The following is a 23,316-nucleotide window of genomic DNA, read 5'->3' as shown; positions in this document are numbered from 1 at the left end:
TGATATAGGAAAAAATCTTGCATAGGTCCCCACCTTAGCCCACCTTAAACATCCTCAGCTAGAACCACCTTAAACAGCCCAGGCAGCCTGTTAATGCAGCACCTCATAAACCAATGATCACATATTGTATTGTTGTTATCTTGTGGTGGTACAAACAGCAGCTGGTTAGATGAACCTGTCTCACTACTTTGCTTTTAATTATTTCTCATGTATTATTACATTGTTTTACTTCTGGTGACTGTTCATTACTCTTATTAAAAAAGGCCTCCCCTCATGATTTGGTTTATTTACAGTTTGTAATAATGGGCAACATGAATAAATGAACTTGTTATTCAATTAAATCAAGTTCATTAGAGCCAGTTCCTCTAACTGCTCAGCTTTAATTAAAAAGGTTGTAAATTACATTTACTACACAAACTCATTTAATACACAAACATGTCTATGAGGCTTGTAAATGTATTTAGTTACACCAATCTAAAATGTTTCTACAGACCAGCCCCATCCGACTCTGTTGAAAACATGATTAACACATCGATTCCCAAATAAAACCCGAGTCTCAAATAGACACCAGTTCAAGATACTGGCCGGGTCTGGCTACGGGTTTGAGCAAATAAAAGCCGGTCTCAATTCGAAGCCTGGTCTATTTTTTGTGCAAGTTCTTGGGAATGTACAAAACTTCTCAAAGCCCAAGATCGACTGTTTGAGCAGTTTCTAGGCTGCTTAATTCATGATAGATTCCTCAAATCCCATTTCTAAACCCAACCCGATCCGACCTGCAGGTGTTGAAGCCCGGACGTCATGAGCATTAATTCCTGGCCCAAAAGCTCTTTGCTGAGCATAAGATTTGTTTGAAATGAAATAAAAGCCTGTCCCATATAGATGACTGTCTCAAATATAACCCGGATCAGTTCGACAGTTGAAGCAAATAAAAGCTGCTATTTGAGAATTTACGTTAAATTGGGCTTCAATGGAAAAACACTGAGGAGTGAAAGCTGCACAAACTGCTGACTCACCGTTCCTGAGTTTTGGTACTTTTTCTTCTTCTTTCCTTTTTTCTTTGGATTGAGCACCTGTGGCGAAAACACACACTTTAATGCACTTTGTTGTTTTTCATTGGGTTAGGGTGACTAATCAAATCACATGATCACAGTGTGTGCAGAGGAAATGCAATGTTTTTTTATTGAATTCATAACAGTAAAAAACTAATAATGAGAATAAGACCATGGAGCATCCAATTGGGGAATACCAGCAGTCAAGTTGAATTTGTAAAGTAATATGTAAAGTAAATAGCAAATTTTGTTGAACATGACAATTTCTACAAGACGCTCCGACGTACAGTAAGTATTCATCCTGTTTTGCTCTACTCAGGCAACATGGTAACATGCCCGTCTAGAGAGACACAAACACAGAACAAACACGTTGCACTGCAGCCTGGAGCAGAAAGAGAAGTGATATTGCCAGCTCCATTATTTATGTATTTTGTTGCCTGTGTGTGTGTGTGTGTGTGTATGCACCGTTGGACTGCATTTTGTAAAAACATCAAACTTGTTCAACTCTGCCAACAACCTGCACTGAGTGATTAGCGAGTGCAGCCAGCTATGAAAGGACTCAAGCTGCGATTAAAGATGGAAGAGAATTTGATAACGTGAAATATTCATTTTTTTTTAATCTTCCAGAACTGCACAAGAACTAATTAATATGTATCGATAACAAAACATTCTGCCTTCCTCTGTTTGGGACCAAGATTCCGGAAAACAAATTGTTTGTCTTAAGTTTGACAAACACCTTTATGGCTGCCTCTTGCAGGTAAATGGGTTACCTGGTGTCTCCTCTTTAATCTATTTTGACATTTTTTGAAATGAAAAAGCTCTCACATCACATATCTGCCCTGCACAAAGCAACAGAGCAGACCACAGTGTTTGTGAGGCTGTTTTGTCTTCAAAGGTTTGTCTGTTGGTTATGATTTGAATTAGGGTCATATTAGAGTTAGAGGATAATGAATCCTTACAAGTATAGAAGCCCAAGTGTGCGTGTGTGCGTGTGTGCGTGAGAGAGAGAGAAAAGAAAAGCACCTCGTAGACGTGGAACTGCGACTGGCTTCTGGACATTTCTCTGTAGCTGGTGCTGAACTCGCCGATGAAGTCGTGGCTGCAACAGCGAACACACAGTCACATTTCTCCTCATCTGAAAAAACCCTGTGTTCTGTGTTATTGTTCTGTCGTGAAGCACTGCTAGAAAAAGATAAGAACCCTCTAACAAGAGTAAAAAAACTCTTGAGAATTACAGATTCTTTTCATTCCTTTGTCCTGCATTCACGTTGTCTGTAAAGCCTTCACTAACAAGCTACTTGGTTTCCGGAGGCGTGAAGTCTGGTAGCAACCAATTTCATAATTTCATGGAGATAATCAGCACAGTTGGAATCAGGGTCAAGAATTAATGGGAGCTTAGGGCAAAGTGCCCTTGAAATGTCAAAATGCCTGTGAAATTAACAATGAAGGGGGCAAACTGTGCCCCTCAATACTGTGAATTCACTTGCTTCAAAAGATAAACACTCTTTTTTCCCCCCGTTGGACTGTATGAAGTTATCTGCGAAGAGACCATTCAAGTACTATTAATAGTTAATGTATATTTAAAGCAGTGGGAAGTGCTGTCATAATGCACAGCTCTGCAGCCATAGTTAATCTGCAGTATCTGCTCCACCAGGGGACAAAAAGGAGGCGGCTTAAGGACAAACATTTTGGAGTGTGATCTGTGGCTCTAATCCCTGATGCCCTTCCTCATGCTGCACAAATGCGCCCACATTATCAGGGCAGTTTTTGTTTTTCAAGCCGCATGAAATGGCAGTGTTATCAGGCGAAAATGTTTTCCTTAAGTTTACATGTGGCAAATAAAGAGCTACAATGCATAACTCATATTAAATGGATGCATTTACTCTGCCCTGGGGCCTTGTTGCAAATACAGTATACATGGGATGTCTCGCACAGCAGGATGTCAGTACAGATACAGATGGATGGAGCATTACTGTATGTGATAGTTGTTCCCTCACCCGCCATCTCTGTCCCAGTCGTACACCTCCACCTTAATGCTCCTGCAGGAAAAGAGGGAGGGAGAGAGAGGGACTTCCTATTAAAAATCCAATTAGCACAACCGATTTACGGCCTTTCTGCTTAAAGAGCTGGTGAGTGTTCTGTGTGAAGTGCTGGAGTCCAAAGTGGACGAGCCAAGATAACACATTTTTATGTCATAAATAATCAGTAAACTTCGGTGTAGCCCAGGTGAGTGACAAAAGAATTACATCTCTTTCTTCTTTGTGGTGTTTTGACAGTTTTTTCTTCAGGAGCTGATGAAAATCTGTCAGTTTTGATTTGTTCTTGTTAAGGATGTCCATCATTGTCTAGTAGAAATTGAGTGGTGAGGCTACACTTTGTGAAGGGCAGCCTCTGGTCTTATCTTTTCAGGTGAGTATTGGTATTTGCCAACAAAACTTCCAGCAGGTCAGCATGCCCCAAACTTTTCTACAGTAGCACAGGGCCTGTGTGAAACTCTCCAATATGTTAGTGGCCCACATCTGACCCTAGAATAATACATATTAGAATACTGACTGAAAACAGAACGTAGTTTTTTAAACATTACCAAAAAGTTTCATGTTTATAGAAATAATAACATTTTTTCACAAAAATCATAATGTTTTGTAATTTACATTGCAGCCTGCACTGCAGCAGATATGATTGAAACTGAAAATCATAAAAAAAAAGATTGTAAAGGTTTTCTTTCCTGTGTCTGCTTTCATTGTGTCTGCTGTCTCTATGTTTACATGTCAAATATGTATATGTCAACTTAAAATCCATCTCTTGTTTCTTTCTGTGAAACAGAATCAAATCAAATGTTATGGTCTGACTGGCACTGACACTAACAGGCAGACTGTGGACATACAACCTATAAATGATTGAGAATTGTTACATTTTGATGGCTCATTTCTATTTTAACATCTACAACATAGGTCATGTGATGCCACTCAGCCAATCACCACAACTCGGTCGGCCTGTGAGAAACCTACACAGTGTGGTAGACAAATGGTCTGGACCTTTGACTGAGTAGGTTTGTGCAAATTAATCTCAGAATCTGATTTCACTGATAATTCAGCAATTCTTCAGATCTGCTATAAAAAAAACAATGTTCATTCTATGAGATGATTTTATAAATGTCACAGTAAACATTGTTAGTACCTGTCATAGTCTCCGTTACACAGCGCCCTGACAGGAATCTTAAAAGCCTGCCACACTGGGTCCAGAGTATTCTTCACCACCTCTGTTTTGTGGCAGATGGTAAACCTGCAAGACACACAACACTGTTAACACATGGCACATCTACCTTAGAGGTAAAAGCATAATCCTGTGCGCGCATCCTCTCCGCTATTAAACGGGAGTGTTATGTTAAAAGTATTTCACAAACGCTTGATCCTCGGCTCAAACAACCGCTTCCTGTTCTTTTTCATATGGTAACTAGTCTGGCTCTTTGTAGCCATGACGTGCTGCTGTTATGCCCTGTGGCTGAACATTTAGGCTGCATCAGTAAATACCCAGCTGCACAAAAAGAGAATGTGTTACGAGTGATACGCTGAAGTCGACTTGAATAAAAGCATCTGCGGGGCAAAGAAACTGTGACCTCCACACACAGTTTTCACTTAAGTCCATCTTATCCATTATTTCTCCCTTTATTTCCTCTTGTCAACTCCGTCCTATTATCTCTGCTCATCTCTCCTTCTGCTGCTTCTCCTGTTGACGGCTGGATGGCATAAGTCACATATACAGTACCGAGCATTATGTAACATCACATAGGCAGTTTAGACCTTATATCCTGTGTATGGGAGCTTTTTGGAGCATGAAAAATTACATAAAGACTTTACATGCATTTCAGGCATCATAACATCCATGTATGTATGTATGTCTGTTTGTGTGTGTGTGTTGGTGTGTGTCACACAGAAAAAGCTTTTGTTAATTCAGAAAATTGATGTGCACAAACACCACGGGGGAAACTGCCTGTCAACTTACGATCCGTCTTCATTACTGCGGTAAAAGACGAGGAAAGGATCTGATTTTCCGAAGAAATCTTTCTTATCCAGCTTGTTGCCGCAAAACTGCAGCATCACCGACTCCTGAGGAGAAGAAGATAGATACTGTACATTACACACAGCTTCGGGTCCTAAACTCTGACACACAACACAACCCACTGCCTTCAGTACTAACAATACTGGACAAAAGGTTTTGGCTTTCTGAAATTGTATTATTTCTAGACAATTCCTATACAACACACTGTATTTGTGTGAATCTGGGTATTTTCACAGCTGAGTTCTGGGGGTTAACATTGATATTTGATCTTCACCTTTCACAAAAACAGAGACTAAAAGATCAAATTGAGATTATCAGGCTTAATCCCACCATAGAACACCCTTACCATATCATCATTAATCTAAAATTGCAGTTTTGTAAATAACATTTTTGCTACAGTAAATCATACTGTTCTCTAGTTCATAATTAAGCCGTTTCTTCTCTTTTTTTTTTTTTTTACCCCGTATGTCTTCTGAACAGCAGCCAGAAAAATTGATGTGTTTCATTAAGCAGGATTGTGTAGTTGGAACGAACAGAACTGAGAGAGATGAAGAAACAAAAACCAGAAAAGGTCAATTTCTCTAATAGCTGCAACACATCCAGGCATATTGTCTACTGCCAGAAGAGAGACTAATGTTTTTCTCTCTTTCACAGTCTTCTTCTTCTTCTTCTTCTTCTTCTTCTTCTTCTTCTTCTTCTTCTTCTTCTTCTTCTTTGGTGCAAATGAAAAGGGCCTTTGTCCTTTGATTTGTGAAGGTTTTCCAAAATGTGACATTTACTGTTTGATGCTTTGACCTCAGACAAAACACTGAGCGATCACACTCCTCTGCAGCTTCAATAGAAGCATCTTGCTGTGAAGTGATGTACCTACAGGTGGCCGAAACACCACCAAACAAAAGGTTGTTTTTTTTTTCCAGAGAAAGCCTTTTTGAACAGTGTCCAAAACAGACAGTCTCAGTTTGGCTCAACAAGACGTTCTACTAAAGTTACTGTGCAACAACAGTGTCAAATAGTTTTCAACTGAAATCCAGTCTCTTTACTGTAACTGGTCCACAATTTGCATAACACAAAAGCTTTTTGGGTTTCTTTGCACACAGTGTCTGAACTAAAAACTCTGCACATGTTTACATGGCCATGTATTTGTGTATATATGTGTAACCATGTGTACTGTGTAACCACATACAGTTTGCAATTCATTAAAGTCAAACTAATGCAGTCTTGAGAGTGATGACGGGGGCGTTTGTAGAAAACTATACAACAAACTATTACAACACAATTACTGTCTCATTATTGAGAGTTCTTGGTTTACACTGTGTAGACAGCAGATGGGTCGGACTTGTCGCTTCAAAAGAGTTGAGCTAATTAGAGGAAATTGTGCTAACGTCTGAAAGTTGGATTTTAAATTAATCAACAAGGGAGCCAAACAAAGACATACCCTGCAGTTGCTCAGCTCTTCTGCTCTCACTATGATGGTGCCACATTTCTTCCCTGGGATCCCACTAAAAATAAAAAGAGAGAAGAACACAATATTTCCATTAAATTCAGCCACACACTTCACGCTGTGGGTTTATGACAGGTGAACAATGCAGTAGTTTCATAGAGTTACAAGGAGAATCTGAGTGGTTTAAAGCAGTTACGTTCAAACACAGCTAGTTCAAAAGAAACTATTGAAACTGTAAGTTATTATAGATATTTTTAAATCTTTTTTTAATCATTTTTTTGTTGGTTTGTTTTCTTAAACAGCTATTTGCATGAGCCCTGTTCACTGATACATTGTGCTTCATGCAAACTTCAACCATTAGTGCTATCCCTAACCCTTGGAAATATAACCAGTATTTAGTGTATCTATAATGTTTTTCTTTCACATTGCACAATAGAAGCTTATTATACTAGTTTACATTGAGTACAGATTCTACTGTACATAATCCATATTGGTTTGTTGTTTATTCTACTCACATCGTTTTATCATTCACTCATAAACAATATGTCTGTAAACACTTTACTACACTTTGATTTCCGCTTTGATGCGAAAGTGCATTGATTGAGTGCATGATTCTATTCTAATCTAATTTAATCTATATGATATAGCACATCCTCTTGTTTCCTCGTGTAGCATTTATTCATCTCACTGTAGCTTCAGGAGAGATAAAGCATTGATGTCTGTAATAATCAAGCTCTCAGAGAATGAATCTGCAGTTAAAGTATAATCTAAAATGCTCAAACTGAGCAAACACAAAATGTAAAATCCTATCAACTGAGACCCCCCGCAGACCGGGAATCAAATTTCTCTTCATCTCAGTCTCTCACATCCATTGCCTGATTGTCTAAATAAATATTAATGAATGCTGCATAAAAAAAAGAACATCAAAATAACGTTACCACAACCGGTGACATTTCAGCTGCAGTGTTTGTTTACATCCTGAGCTGGCAAAGCGTAATATTCAGCCAATAAAGCCAAGGGAGACTAACCACTAAAAATAGACCAAATGAATGCCACAGACCCCGGGCCTGATTCAGAGCGAGGAAGGACAGAGATAATTTCATTTGGCTAAGTACTGTCCAGTAACGGCAGAGAGAGAGAGGCAACGATACCACATGTGGAGAAACTGATGGCAAAAGGAAGCAAGGCTTTGAAAGCCCCCCCCCCCCCCCGTCACCTGAGACACACTGCCGCACTTTGATGCACAAGGAAGCATTCAGTGAAATTAATTCACTGTATGAGCACAGAGATTGCTAAGAGGACAGATGGACAAATGACAGAGGGAGAGGGACGGACAGTCACAGGGCAAAGAGAGGATGAGCAGAGTCGTTACATGGACAGAGAAGTGGATGAGAGACTGTAGAGCGAAAGCCTGAAAACATCATGGTTACATAAACATACATGGTGGTTTCCACTAAAATGGCTTGGTAGATGGCCGTTATCAATATTTCACATACGTGTAATAAAGATGGTATCTGACATTCTGATAAGGTGGCATGTTAAAAATAGACTCACTCAGTGGAGGCACAGCTCCTCCAACACCCAAATACACTACAAACTGCATGCAACAAAATTCTATTTTTAATCTGCCTCCGGATTTGCATTTGCACAATACCCAATGATTTCTTCATTTTTCTTTATTGTCCAGTTCCCAGCTGTGGCGGTTTTGTGTGTGCGTGTGCGTGAGCAACTGCTGTCCTGGAGACACCTGTGATGGGAACTACCACAAAGGTGTTAGTACATCTCTCTCTGTGGACAGATCAGACAGATGTGGACAGATGTAGACTATCATTGCAATAGTGTCACAACAGTGCAACATAAACTCATTAATGGTTTACAAGTGTGCAGTTGAGATTAATATAAGGGAGAGATCAACGATGTGTGTGGTCCAACCCAACAATACCAGAGACGTTCTAATATACGTATATGCCTAGAAGGACTTTGACAATACTGAATACAGATCTACTGTGAATGTCTCCATGACGATAGGCTGGTGTTTATCCAATATATTATATTGTTATGTTTTACGTGTGCATACTATATTGAGATTTATTAGCCTGTCTGGCTTTATATGTTTTAATTATTAACTATCCATAATGTACTGATACTTTTATAGAGACATTACTTTTGTTATTTTGTAATATAAACAGATTAGTAACAGAATTGACATTGCCTGTTTTCTCACACATTATTCATATGAATGTTTATTAATTTACACGACAGATGGATAAGCATTACTTTTCATCATTAACCGTGTTTAATGTATAATGAAGTTAACTCTGTGTTTGGGCTCCAGGCTACTACAAACAAAACACACCTGACAGATGAACTAAAGGCACACTGTAAAACATCCACATGTAGCACTCTCTCTCACTAAAAGTGCATGTGTTGGATGGTGCTTCAGTGTGTGACTGTCCCCACACCTCACACACATTCTTTGAAAGAAAAAGAGACAAAGAGAGGTTTCTCCTCTGAATTAAGAGTGAGAAGGAGAGATACGATGTGTGGCAGAACTTTTATGTTGCCAAAACAAGTAAGCGGTATAGAGAAGAACCAATAAAGTTAGAGCTTATACTTCAGTCATTATACATTTAACTCTCTGTGTTGGTACCTATTCCTACCTGTGTTTGTCATTATAATTAAGTCAAGTGCAATAATCATTGAGACAAGAGGAAAATATTTCCTGTTTCACAACGGAAAGAAAAAAAGCTATTTAAAAAGTCAAATTAGCTACACCAAAGCAAACATCTCGCCCTGATACTTTGTCTAAGAAAGTTTTAAGACAGTTGCCCAGAGACAAAACAAGTTTCTTGACGAGACATATTGTGATGTAAATTGTTTTTATTATTCTCTAAGAAACACAATCCCATATAATCATAACGTCACTGTGTTGTGTGTGTTTAGAACATATTGTCATCTGAGTTGTCTGTTTTGCTCTTTTTTTTGTGGGATCCACCTCCACCTGACTGAGCAGTGTGATACATTTGACTTAAGATGCTTTTTGTTTTTTGTGCTTAGAGGCAGTGGAGTGAGTACACAACTACACACAGACACACACACACACACACACACACACACACACACACACACACACACACACACACACACACACACACACACACACTCAGATAGTCATGCAAACTCAAGCAAGCATTACAGAAAAATACAGAATATCTAAAAATATCTTCATATATCTAAAAAAAGCAGGATAAAAATGATGCAGCACGCAGGTATGCATGGACGGACACACACACACACACACACACACACACACACACACACACACACACACACACGTATATTGTCTGTGAGTAGACAGTGAAGAGAGGTGATTACATAACTCGGCGACAGAAACACATTCTTACATCATATTTCTTGTGTGTCATTCTTCAGCAGACCCATTCAGCTCATTGAGTCTGCAGCTCCCCCCCCCCATCCATCCACACACACACACAAAGGGACAGACAGACATTTATGGACGTAGAGGCCAGTACAGTAACTCCATCTCAGACACATACACACACACACTGCAGGACAGGGGATGAGGGTCAGACTACTGCTGGCTCGCTGCCTCAGGAGGAAAACTAAAGCAACAACAAATTGTTGTCTTCTGTGAGAGAAGAGGAAGACACTGCAGCTCAGTTTGCTCAGTGAGTTAGAGGACAGTTACAGTGCAGCTGAGATCAAATGAGACGCTCCGACCCAGTTCACCAACATGGTAAAATAAACAAAAAACGAATCTATTCTTTCCCTTTTGAGAGCTTAGCCCATCCCGGTCTTATGAGGAGCCTTTGATGGGTTTAAGAGAAGGCGTCTGAGTGTGTGTGTGTGTGTGTGTGTGTGTGTGTGTGTGTGTGTGTGTGTGTGTGTGTGTGTGTGTGTGTGTGTGTGTGTGTGTGTGTGTGTGTGTGTGTGTGTGTGTGTGTGTTTTCTTGTCCTATATTTGAGTTTTATTATTAAGGTTTTGTGTGTGAGTGTGTGTATCTTTTTACTTGATGGCAATACTTAAAAACACACAAATATTTAATACTTTAAAATGCACATACTGGTATGTTTTCTTAACTGACGTTGAGTTACTAAATCTAAATCTTTAAGTCCTAATTTGGCTGAATATAAACACATCTGGACCACAACAGCAGGGCCTCCTTTATAATGGTCAATGTCACTCACTGACTGATCATACTTCCTCCATTGGTCGGCCAAATGCCATGTGACTGAGTTGAAGTTTCCCCATGGCCATTGCTCTTTAGAAATGAATTGGTGCAAACAGTTAACGTCTATCAGGGGGCATTTACAGCCTGTAGTGTTTTCTCCTTTGAATCCATGTCACAGTTTGCTCCACCTGTACATTGTGAACATAACAAGTGCTCCAGGTTTGTTTTGCCTTTTGCAACTGAATCTTAGTGCTGCCACAGACAGATCACAGAGGAGGAGAGAGAGGAGGAAGGAAGCAAACAGATAAAGAGCTGGAATCACACTAGAGAGAATACGTTTTTATTTTGACCTTGTTTAAGAAAAGCCCGCACTTTCTAATCTGTCTTAACACCAACATCTGTACAACAGCTTTGCTTGAATACAATATGTATTAAATAGAATAAATAAGAATCAGGCAACAGAGAGTCAGTACCTCTGTGGTACTTTGGTGCTTTGTTTTTGATATTTGGTGTTAGTGACAGTTCAGTCAATATTAAGAGTGCATTGACATTTGACTCCCTCTAAATATAGAAGTGCCACTTTTACATCAAACCCTTTGTTCATAACATTTGCATTTCTCTTGGTAAAACACTTCTTTGCCTCTGCAGCCATGTGGGTGATCATAATAATGCTCAGTTCTTTCTCTGTTCACGCAAAGCAAGCTGTTGTTTTCACATCATTTGTCTGGCATGTTTGACGTTAGAGACATTTGACATTAGAGAGGGATTCTGAACATTGAAACAACGAGAGGGGAGAGACTTCTTGTCCACCAGAGGGGGTTTCCATGTTTAGACCGACCACACACAGCAGCAAACATGAACCCTTTCATGCGTTGGCTATAGGTTCAATCAGTATGTTGTTATAGTAATCAGCAATAAAGAAGAAAATCAGACATGTATTCACACTGGGCCTGATTATTTCTTTAGGCTTCAGTTGAGTCAAGGCCACTTCAGAAAACGAGCTCGTGGCTCACCACTGACAACATCCCTTTGGGTGAGCTGTCAGTTTTCACTGCTTGCTGTTTACCATCTCAACATGTTTACACTCTGTCATTAGTCCTGTTGCTGTTTAACGATTCATCTCATTTAGCTGATGGAGACAGTGTACGCTTTCATCAACATCTCAATCACCATCTCAGATGGAGGAGAATCTAACATCTAAATGTGAGCCCAAACAGCTTTTTCTATAGCACCTGATATGGAGACTCCCCACGGCTGTACCTTGCCCCTTTGCATTCAGTTATGAATATCTAATTAAAATAGCAGTTGGTGCTGCTGTGCGTGCAATGGTAATGTGTGTGTGTGCACATGGTAACTTACATCAAAGGTTTTTCCAAGCGGCTTCCCAGAGAACCGACTATTTCACCCAGTGTGCAGAAAGCCTGGCCCAGGAAGTCCTGCATGTGTGAAAATACAGAGGTGAGGACTGTGCACGGCAGAGAGAAACATTCACCTGGTTATTTGTCATTTGCACATCACAATATTTGCTGAGAATCAACAACAACCCTTTATTCTGCTTTCATGTCAGTAGTGTGTTGCAAATTTATGATAATGGAAACAGCCCATTTTGATTACAATTGATATCATTTACCAATAGCTATGAATTCTCTGTACAACACATCAGTTTCATGATTTGCACTGGAAATTCATCATCTCTATTAAATAAATACACGTTATTTATTTGGCATATATGTTCCTCTGCTCTAGAGGCACTGTGATTCCCCATGTAGAGTTTCCCAATATGGAAATGCCTGTGCTCCAAAGGCTCTTGTATTTCACACCATACTCTCAAAAGAAGGAAAGCTGTTCAATTTTATTCAGATATGCAAAATGTATTTGCAGTATGCTTATAATATGAACTCTGCAGAGGCAAACACATCACAAAAAAATGTTGTTGTTCCGGTTGATAAGTATTACAAGTTGTTCCTCGGGCGTTCGCTTTACGTGTTGTAAAACTAAATGTCGAATCTTTGGCACTGAACAGCTTCCCTTCTGTTTTCCATGTATATTTTTCACACTGACATGGAAGCACAGTGTGCAGACAGACCCATGTCCTTGTTGATCACTGTAGGGTGACCACAAGAGAGGAGCCAGTTTGGAGAGGAGGAGCCTTTGGCCACAGAGAGGAACAAAGCAGAGATAGGGGAAAAGGTAAGAGAATGCCTGGACTGATTGTTCATGCACTGATACTGAGGTCCCCCCTACCAGATTGTGTATGGATGTGCATGAGTAAACGCGCATGTGCGTGTCTGTGTGTGTGCAAAAATGCTTGACAGATGAGCCATGTTGAGTCCGGCGGGCAGAAAGCTGCTCCAAAGATCTTTGCCGGTGCTGACCAAATTTCTCCTCCAGCCAAGGTCTCAGAAGAAAAAGAGATGACAAAAACGCTCTGGCCTTTCCATAAGAATTGTGCTGCTAGCTTCCCCAGCCCAACGCCTGCTACGCCTTAGAAATCTACAGCTAGAGGCTCAAGGGCCTTAAATTACCAGGCTCAGTGGTGGCAGTAGGAAAAGGGTTAGGAGGGTATCTCCGAGTACAAATATCACAGCTGATTCCACAAGTACAACACTCTCATTTAAAGTTCCTCTGTTCAGGCCACTAATATCAAACATCCACTGTCCAGTCCTAGCAGGGCTGGTGATTCTGCATTCTCAGTTATGTCCAATGTTTCACCCTACAGTATGATATACTTACATAGAATCTATGATGGAGTAGAAGTATTGATGAGGAATATGCCACTATGTATAACATACAAGGGTTAGGAAAAGACTGTGGTTATGAAAAAGGTGACCATTAAGGTGGTCATGACAGTCTCATGTGCTACTGTACGTGCCTGATCAATGTCTTGACCTCCACTGTGCATTATTTCCAGCACTGGCACTGCACATTGACATGAATGTAAATCAGGAGGTAGCTACGGACTTGTCCACTATGAATCAAATTCTCAGGATACTGGACTTCCCCCCTCTAGTTCTACATTAAACTAAAAGAGACTGTCCTCCAGTAAAAACAAAACAAAACAAAAAGTTGTATACGTAGTATGAAGTGTGCAAAAGCCTATTAGGTTGAAGGTGGGGTGGTCGAATGGGTCAACAGGACTCTCATGCAGAAAAATGAGGACAAAACCTCACTAAGTAGTTTTTGTGCCTAAACCTAATGACGCTATGACTGTTATTGTAGTAACCATGGTAAAGATCAGTCTGGTATGCCAGGACAGTCAAGGGGGGTTGTACGATAGAGTGACAAAATATGTGGCTATAAAAAAAACCTCTTTGTTGTTGAGGTTGAAGGATCTCTAAAGATGAATTGTAGCAGGAATTGTGCCTCTTCATTCCTATGAAGGGGCAGATTTCACCATGACTAATAGTGTTGATCAACAAAAGGCAGTGGTTCCACCGGTAAGTACTTGTTTCTTTTGAAAAATGAGTACAAGAAGATTGACAGATTAGAGAAACGCCTGACAAAGGTGAGTCTCACAACCCCAAAGATGTATGTTCAGATCCCTTGGGGTCGAACCCTAGGTTGGAAATCACTGTTTTAAGTCCACGTCCAGAAATACTCTACGTTCAAGTCTGGTGCAGTCAGGAAAATGTTTTTCTCCCCACAATTTTAAAGAGTCTAATAAACTTAACAACACAAGATATGTATGTGTGCTTCTTTATGTTTCTCTACGTTTCATGTGGGGTTTAAAAGTTTGCAGTGAAATCCCGCTGCTCTCAAACAGATGTGAGGGAACACACAGCGAGTTAACTTAATTACTGCCTGCAAACAAAGAAGCTATTTTCCTGCCTGGATTCATTTGCTAATCATCAAGTTTAAAATAATGAATAAAGTCTCCAAGAGTAGATTACTGTTTGTAGGAATTATACTGGTGTATTTTACCACAAAAATAAACACTGGTAAAAAAGATAAAAAAGAATTGGGCACTGGCACTGGGCCGTGACAAGTGTACGCTAGCATGAAACAGCATTATCAACTTAATCTAAAAGGAAAGAGGACACTTAGCCCTTAATTAGGTTTTACTGTATGCTGCACATCTTCCCCTGCAGCCATATGTGCACAAGGTATACAAACCATATGGCACAGAAAAACATCTGCTGTGATGGGAGGGAGGAGGCATCTTCAAACGCTGGCATCCAAGCTGCCAAGATAGATACTGTACTTGTGAGCACTGTTAAACATTTCCTGTTATTTATAGCCATGTGACTGGGGATGGACTGTGCCTGAACAATGGAGCCATCACTGTGTGCCAGACCTCCAATCCCACACATCTACAGCAACGACAGGACGCATCCAAGCGTCCTCAGCCTTCATGCTGAGACTGAGTCGCTGTGCTCACATTGCTGGGCGCTCTTAGTAGAAGCCCGGGGGCACGCTGGGGCTGAAGCTGAGGAAAATAACTCTGCCTGCCCTGCAGTTGGCCATGAGTATGAGCCTGGTAATGGGAAAGGGGCCGGGGCTGCGTGTGTGTGGACATGGAGCCCAGGTTGTGGACAGAAGTGGAGCAGGCCACTGGTGGAGAAGGGTGAAGGACGGGGCTGTAGGGCTGTGAAATCTGATGTTGTAATTGAGAGGTTGGAAGAGTGTAACCAAGAAAGGCAGACTGAAGAGTGTTCGGGAATAATTTTAAACTGCAGTCCATCATCAGATACGACAGAGGGGCACTGAAGACGCTTAGAACTTGCAAAACATTCCCATGGGAAGAGAGCATAAGCAGCATCAACAGACATCTGATAGACATGGCAAAGCTGATATAACCTCTTTATTAAAGCCTGTCTGCTGACAGTTATCTCTAATATGTGTTTTAGACTTGAAGCCATCTCTTTCTCTCTCCCGAGTAGTGATTTCTGAATGCCCAAAGACACTAAATGCTTTGATTCCAATGGCATCTTTTATAATCAAATCTGTTAAGTTTAGAAACCAGCTTTTTTATGTTAGTCATTTTTTTATTATGATCAGCATATAGACAAGTGCTGATTGAGTCATTAATCCATGATGAGTCAAGTTTTAAAATTGTAAAAAATTGTAATAGTCTTGAAGAACAAAACAATTTTCCAAAAGAAATACAAATTGACAACTGCCTTTATTGAGTTACTTTGTATTACTTTGTATGATTTAGTCTGCGTAGTGGTTGGATTAGAGCTACGCTATACGTACGCTCTGAGCAGCTCGCGGCTCTGTTCCGCCGCTCTAAAAATAGCTTGCACCGACAATTAAAGGTAACCAACCAACTCCTAAAACTATAGGGATTATGGCAATGGGCCAATTTGCCAAAATGTTTAACTATCCCTTTAAGTTTGAGTTGGCTGAGTATTGTCTGTTGCTGAGATGAGTGAAACCAGGTATGCAGAGGTGGCAGCTGGGCAAGTGAGTGATTGTCTAACTTGGCAGCTCTGGGTGATGTCCCAAGGAATCGACTCTTTGCTCTGGTGAGGACGCGATTCAAGAACACTTGAAAGATGCACTAGTGGTAAAACGAGGTAACAGTTTTCTGATAGAACTAAATTGGGGAGGTTAGGTTGCAGGTGGACGGTGAGTGGGCCATGGCTTTATGGTTGGTTCAGCATGTCAAGCCAGTGGGCTTGGCCCTGTCACCAGCAGCTGTGCCTAAGCAAATACAATGTAGATGTCAGGCTGGATCAGGGGGTATCTGCTGTCTGCTGTCTGCATAGGAGAGAGTAGGAGTTAAAAGCAGCTTAAATGCTGAATGGAACAGTGTCACTTGTCATGGGGTCCAGCAGATTCATTAAGGCTTAGCCTGATATCCCCTGCAGCATGGATAAGTGGTCAAAATATTATTTAACATGAATCCTGGGTTTCCATAGGAATGCACATCCAACGTGTGTCCTGATATCAAAGCGACTGTATGGGATTCTGAGCATTAAGCCTCTTGCTCTTCCACTGCTAGCAAACAAAGGCAGGTAGGTCAGAAGTATTTTCTGACAGTGGTGTAAAACTCTTCCAAATATCTGACACACGGGTCAGAAAAATCCTAAATCTTTTCTTTGAGAGAGTTTAAATGCCATCACAGTTGCTTTGTTCCTGTTAGGTCACTCTTACCTCTGACATTCAGATTCAAATCAGGTTGCTATTGTGCTGGAAGAGTAAACATTTGGCAGCATAATATTTCCATGAATGCATGACTGATTGCTGAACAGTTGAGGTGAAGGAGACACTCACGTGTTTAGAGAGGTTGTCACTCTTGCAGTCTAAATCGTACCTGTGGAGAAGAGAGGAGAGATGACACATCAGAATGGAGGCCACGATAGGTTGCAAGGTTTGAGCAGGAAGTCTGTGACTGAATAGCTGTCAAAACACAAATTAGTAGTCCACGACACAAGCTTCTCTCCCTCATCACCTTCCATTAATGCAAGGCACTTCTCCACTAATCACAGCAAAGAAGCTGTTCAGGTTTAAAGTAGGCCTGTGATTATGGCAGCAAAAGCTTTACTGATCTGATTTCATGCATGAGAGTACAACAGTATCATTGGACTTGGTATCATTAATGACTGTCAAATCTTAACACTTAACAGCATATTTTCCACTTAGTTTTTTTTTCCACTTTCCAAGTAGTAGCGGTAGTTCATACTCAACTGTAATTTCATAATATGTATTAATTACACAAAGACATAATGGAGATCTGTCATCTAAAAAAATTAAAAAGATATTGTTATGGTACATGGTATAATGCTTGAAAAAAACAATAATTCTGTTGCAGGAAAAAAATCACTATTCTTTCTTGTCATAACTTGGCACCTGCATTACCCATAATGCAACTTTATCACTGACTCTTGCTACTGGTAGCTACAGTAGCCCAGCAGCATAGGTAGCGCAGACAGTGCAACTGTATAGGGGTGTAGAGTGGGTCCAGCTAGATGGAAAATGGGCATGTGCTGTACTGTATGTCGTGTTGAAGTATTAAAGCTTTTCTTTTCTCTCTTATTTACTGTTTTACTTTGTGTTGAAGAGGAATTTGTCGCAATGGTTTTTCATTGATATGATTCATTAGGTGAATATTGTCAGTTTTGACTGTCACAGCACTATCCATGGTTCTTATAACTTTCTCTCACTTTTGTACTTGGCAGATACAGTAGTCGAGGTAACATATTCCCACTGCAAAATCCAACACATAGTTGGTACTTTATATACACAACCAATTTTGTGTGCATATCTATGTGTGTGTGTGCCTCCGAACTGAGGAGACCAAAGGCCTGTCATAATAGCGTCACTGGGGCCCAATGTTACTAGCTTATGTTATAGCAGTAGCCTTGAGCTACAGTAAGATAGGAAGTGAGCTACATAATGTGGGTCTGGTAAACTCAATTCTTTCCTACTCAACACCCCCAGATTTTTCCGGTCTTCTGACTCAATCGATGCCAATTTATTAAATTTCACACGGATCCCTCTGGAGCCAGAAGGAATTTGCATAGCTATATTCACATAGCAGTAGTACTTCATGTGTAAAATGGAGTTTCCCTTTAGAGCATGCAATTTTCTCTCTTGTTCTCCACAAAGTGAACAGTACTCAATTTGGAAAGAAAAATATGTCTTTGTTAGAAGAAATAATGGATTTTTGTATGTACTGTACATGTAGGAACAGAGAGACCAATTTATAAAGCTGTATTTACTTTCTGTAACCTGTCACCTTCTTAGGTGTCTCTAGTGTATGTCAACGTGCGTGCGTGTGTGTTTGTGGTACGTGTGCAGCAGTGCGTGGTGGAGTGTGTAAATGGGAGAGCCTGGGTGTTTCTTTCTACAGACAGCATGCCATGTACGATAAGGCGCCTGCTGACAAAACTCAGAGACGTAGTGTGTCACTACAGGAGGGGGCGGGGGCTCCAATACGCCGCTGTTACTAATGTAATTCCATAAGAGCAATGAAACATGGTGCTGTTACGCAACGTGCCGCCGGCAAAATGCACAGGTGCGCTTCATGTTCTATTCGCCCCGTGCCTCTGTCACTCCCAAATGTTCATAAATGATTCATTTAATCTCATTTAATAATGAGAGAGAGAGAGAAAAAAACACACTACTGATGTACAGTATACGCGATGGATGATTTGGTTGCACACATTCACTCACACACACACGCACACACACACACACACACACACACACACACACACACACACACACACACACACACACACACACACAGACAGACACACACACACAAGAAGGTTTGCAGGAGTAAATGTCCCATGGCGCCTCGTGAGTGCACATTTGTTGTGTGTGTGAGTTTATGTGGATGACATCACTGCATCGGCACTGGGCCAGACAGGATTTCTCTTGGTCCTGTGCTGTCTGTCTTGCGGGGAGGGGGGTGTGTGTGTGTGGGGGGGGGGGGGTGGAGGGGTTGGGGGCTGCTCAGAGCTCCATTTGAACTGAGCAATGATGACTAATGATGCCACACAAACAAACAGGGCCGGAGAGGAAGGCAAACAACAGACGACAGCGCACTGACACTTGAGCTCCATTTCCTAATAGTTTAATGAAACCTTCACAAGGCCTTTATACCTCATACAAGATGTTCAACACATTTCTTATGAGCACATACTGGATTCTTTACTTGGTCATGACAGATTTTCCTCAGCATTGTATTCTACCAAAAAATACTGTGATAAAGGAGAGGGAATGAAAGCATGTGTCAGTTTCTTCAGAGTTTCCCTGTCACATTGAGAGTAAAATGCAATGAATAGTTCCATGGGGAATACTTTATTGATGCACAATGATGCATTGTTGAACGGCAAAATTATTTTAAAATGTTCAACAATTTGTTACATAACATACGTTTTAAATTCATATTGCTGGTGTCTGCGATATGTTATTACAGAAATGACAGGTAATCATGGCAGGCTAGACCTTGTTATTTGATCCTGTTGTTTCTACCTCTGCCAATCAGGTTTTCATTCGTGTCTGTTCATTTGTATGTCAGCTGGATTACGCCAAAGCACAGAGCCTACTCTTCGCAAACATGGTGGAACAATGGGCCGGGGTCAAACCCATTCAAAATTTTATCTGATTTTATTTATCTTATTATAGGCTTTATATTGTTACTGTTGTTTTGTCATTTGTCTTGTATTACTGTAATTTAGGGCAAACTGGCACAAGAAAATTTGGTCAGGATAGGCTAAGTTCTATCATATTATGTCTTATCTTACTATTTTCTTATTTATACATTTTGAGATTTTCCCACTTTTTTTTTTTTTTCATTTTCTCAAAATAATATTTGAATCTAGGTCTAAAAAAACACATTATTTTTTACTATAATTTGAGATAACAATCCACACAATAATCTGCATCCTAGGCATTTTTTTTTTCAAAAATATTGTTTTATTTCTCGCCAAATATTGGTGGCATTAGAGGTGGCTGAAATAAGACATATTGTGATTTTAATTCTGGTTTATAGATAACATACACAAAGCCAAAAAAATATTTGTTCTCATGTAATGCAGATATTGCTTTTTTTTACACTTGTTTTTATATTATGTATTGGCTCTTCTATTGTATTCCTTACAATCACAGCCCACAGTATACTGTAGACACTGCAATCTACATGTGAATGAAGGTACAATACATTATGTTTCCAAAAATCGGTATAAGAAAACAAAAACCATGCTTCAACCAGGATTTCCAAGTGTAGATGAAATATCTTCAATCCAGTGAAATAGACAAAGTAAATACAGCTAGATTCCTCTTTCTCACACTTGCCACACTTGATTAGACAACTAACCACCCGATGTGTTTCTGTGTGTATGTGTGTGGGAGGAGGGTCTCCTGGCTTCAGTGAGCATCTCAAATTTCAGTTCTACACAAAAAAAAAGAAAAAAAAAGGAAAAAGCTAAGAGAAGCCCTGAACATGGCCAACAGTAAGATGAGGGTTAACAGGATTTCTAGGCATGGATAGTAGCAGAGGAAGTGAAGTGTGTCGTGGCTTTGGGGTCTACGGGTAAAGAGAGCGTGGGATGGTTCAGCAGCAGCAGCAGCAGCAGCAGCAGCAGCTATACTGGTGGTTTGCGGGCAGCTCAGCATTGTCTGTCTATGGATGTTGTGAAGGGATGTGAAGCACTGAGTGGAAGTGGAGGGAGGTGGAGGTAATGAAGGGTTGCAGGAGCTACAGTGTAAAGACTTCCAGACCTCAGGACAGAGACTGGGGAGAGCGCGAGTAACCAGTGGTTACAAGTGCGTAGTGAATGTGGATGTGCGTGCATGTATGTGTGCGCGCGTCTGTGTGTGTCTGCACAGCCATATTACAGCTCAACATGGGAGCAAAGGAAAGCCTGAGAAGCAAAGTGTAAATGTGTGTTCTGAGGGCGTGCAAGTGTGTGTGTGTGTGTGTGTGTGTGTGTGTGTGTGTGTGTGTGTGTGTGTGTGTGTGTGTGTGTGTGTAGCCATGTCCTCGCTGCGAGTGATAGTAGGCCCATCAGCCCATAAGACACTAACGGGGCCTGATGCTCACCCACAAGCCATGTGGAGAGTTGGACTAGCTGAGTGCACAGACACACATAAACATAAACATAAACACACACACACACACACACGCTCTAAATCTACACTTACATTTCTCTAGCACATGGGAGTGGAAATGTACACACATATGGTACAACAAAAAACAATAAAAACCCATGCACACACACACACGAACAAGCTCACACAAACACAACCCTTAACCACCCCACACACAGCAGCACACCAGTTACTCATACAAGCCTTGCCGAGCAAACAAAGAGCTTCAGCCATGCTCACGTAGACAGAAATGAAAACACACACACACACACCTCTAAAGAAGAAATCTCCAAACACACATATGCTCAGATTCATACACCCACACTTTACATCATGTATACACAAACAGCATTATGCTTTCATCACACATCCTGATGCATCTAAATGCATTTTTATCTGACACAGTTTGCACATAAACCTGAACACACAGGCAGTCAAACAGCCAGCATCTCTCCTTGACCTTCACTGCAACCTCCCACAGTTTGTAAGCAGCATGTGCCCCTGCTGACAGGCCAACAAGTAAACAAACAAAAGAGCCGTTCCATATTTCATGAGCTATCATGAGAAAGTACAGTGAATATGCGTGAGGCTGGAACACAATAGAGGAAAAATCCTGATTATCATAATGACTTGGACAGGTCGACGTTTAGGGCCACATCAGGACATGACTTTTGTTTTATATTCAACATTTACCAGCAACATGACTCTAAATACAGGTGCGTGGATGAGACCAAGATGTAAAAAAAAAAAAAAAAAAAAAGGATTCTTCGCTACGATAAATACTCAGGCTGTCAGTCTTAGTACACCTGAACCTAATGAGCCAATCAGAACAAGCTTCTAATTATATCAGTCACATTAGCTGCCAGTTCACTCACTGATAAGCTAAAGAAGCATTGCTGCCAATTCAGCCACTAGCTGGATTACACATGCAGCTTCAGTGAGTTGAGAGCTTAATCAAACTGACATTAATATGACATTTACACAGACTCTATAGTGTTAATGCTGCAGAATATTATTTTCATGTCATCTAATATTTAACAAATATAAATAATAAATCAACCATTACATGGTTTGTTTGTTTAGTTGTTGACCTATTTTCAATCCTTCCCCTTGTCACATTACATATTTATGCTTCTATTTAAACTGAGAGCAAACAGCAAAAATTAAATCACCGGTCAGTTCCGTATACATCTCTCTGGCTTTTAATTTTGCCTCAAGATGGTGAAACTTTCTTCTGACAGTCTGCCTCTGTTGACGTGACTGCATCACATCATTGCTGCTGATTTTTCTGCAACACATTCAAGCTGCCAATCTCCTGTTCTGAAGCCTCGTCATGTTTCATGAAACCACCACATTTTGAGACATGGAGCATCAACAACCCTCTTAAACAAGGCATTTAAAGTTTAATTGTTTAATATTAAATAGAACAAAAAAGATATGTAGCCTGCCTGAGCCTGTTTCTCACACCACTGAGTAAAAACTCAAGAGACCCAGGAGATCAGCTGATTCAGAAACACTCAAACCAAGCCACTAGTCAAAGTCACAGAGATGAGTTCTTCTTTATACTGATGTTATGATTGCTGACACATGATTGGCTGATTGAATAACTGGATGAATAAGAAGATGGAAAGGCGTTCCTGATAATGTTTGCAAATGATATGACTAGTGAACATGATGGGGACTTGAAATGAGCTCTGAGGAATCCCTGTGGTGTTTGTCGTTCACAAGCAGCTGAAGAATCTCTTCTTCAGGATAGAGCAGCTTCTTTTTTTTAGAGGTAAGGTCTGAGAAAACTCTTCGCTGACCCAGAGATACCCAGTGCTTAAGGCAGTTAATTAAAATTGCATGATCAACTGTGTCAAAAGCAGCACTTAGGTCTAAAAGGATTAAGACAAAGCAGTCTCCTGCATCTGCTGTTCAAAAGAGGTCATTTGTTTCATGAAGGATTTTTCTGCACTGCATAGCAACCAAAACTATTAATCAATTTCATTTTTTAAATGAATGAAATTTAATTAGAAAAACAGAATTT

General features: G+C 40.4%; 1 protein-coding gene across 2 annotated transcripts in view; it reads right to left on the bottom strand.

Annotated features, from left to right (window-relative positions):
* The window catches only part of LOC310987417 (copine-8-like), a gene marked incomplete at both ends in the record, with an annotated part of 57,339 nt that overhangs the window by 11,086 nt on the left and 22,937 nt on the right, over positions 1–23,316 (bottom strand). Inside the window, 8 exons of one of the 2 annotated variants that reach the window (XM_083973649.1) lie at positions 1,014–1,070; positions 2,073–2,148; positions 3,047–3,088; positions 4,227–4,331; positions 5,052–5,155; positions 6,544–6,607; positions 12,102–12,178; positions 16,962–17,001. In XM_083973649.1, the coding sequence (XP_083829775.1) occupies positions 1,014–1,070; positions 2,073–2,148; positions 3,047–3,088; positions 4,227–4,331; positions 5,052–5,155; positions 6,544–6,607; positions 12,102–12,178; positions 16,962–17,001 (565 nt within the window). Of the gene's footprint in view, positions 1–1,013; positions 1,071–2,072; positions 2,149–3,046; positions 3,089–4,226; positions 4,332–5,051; positions 5,156–6,543; positions 6,608–12,101; positions 12,208–16,957; positions 17,002–23,316 lie in introns of both variants that reach the window. The other variant, XM_083973648.1, reaches the window with a different exon arrangement.

This window comes from Trachurus trachurus (genome assembly GCF_905171665.1).
Source record: "Trachurus trachurus genome assembly, chromosome: 6".
Lineage (NCBI taxonomy): Eukaryota > Metazoa > Chordata > Actinopteri > Carangiformes > Carangidae > Trachurus > Trachurus trachurus.
This window is presented reverse-complemented; position numbering and strand designations above follow the sequence as displayed.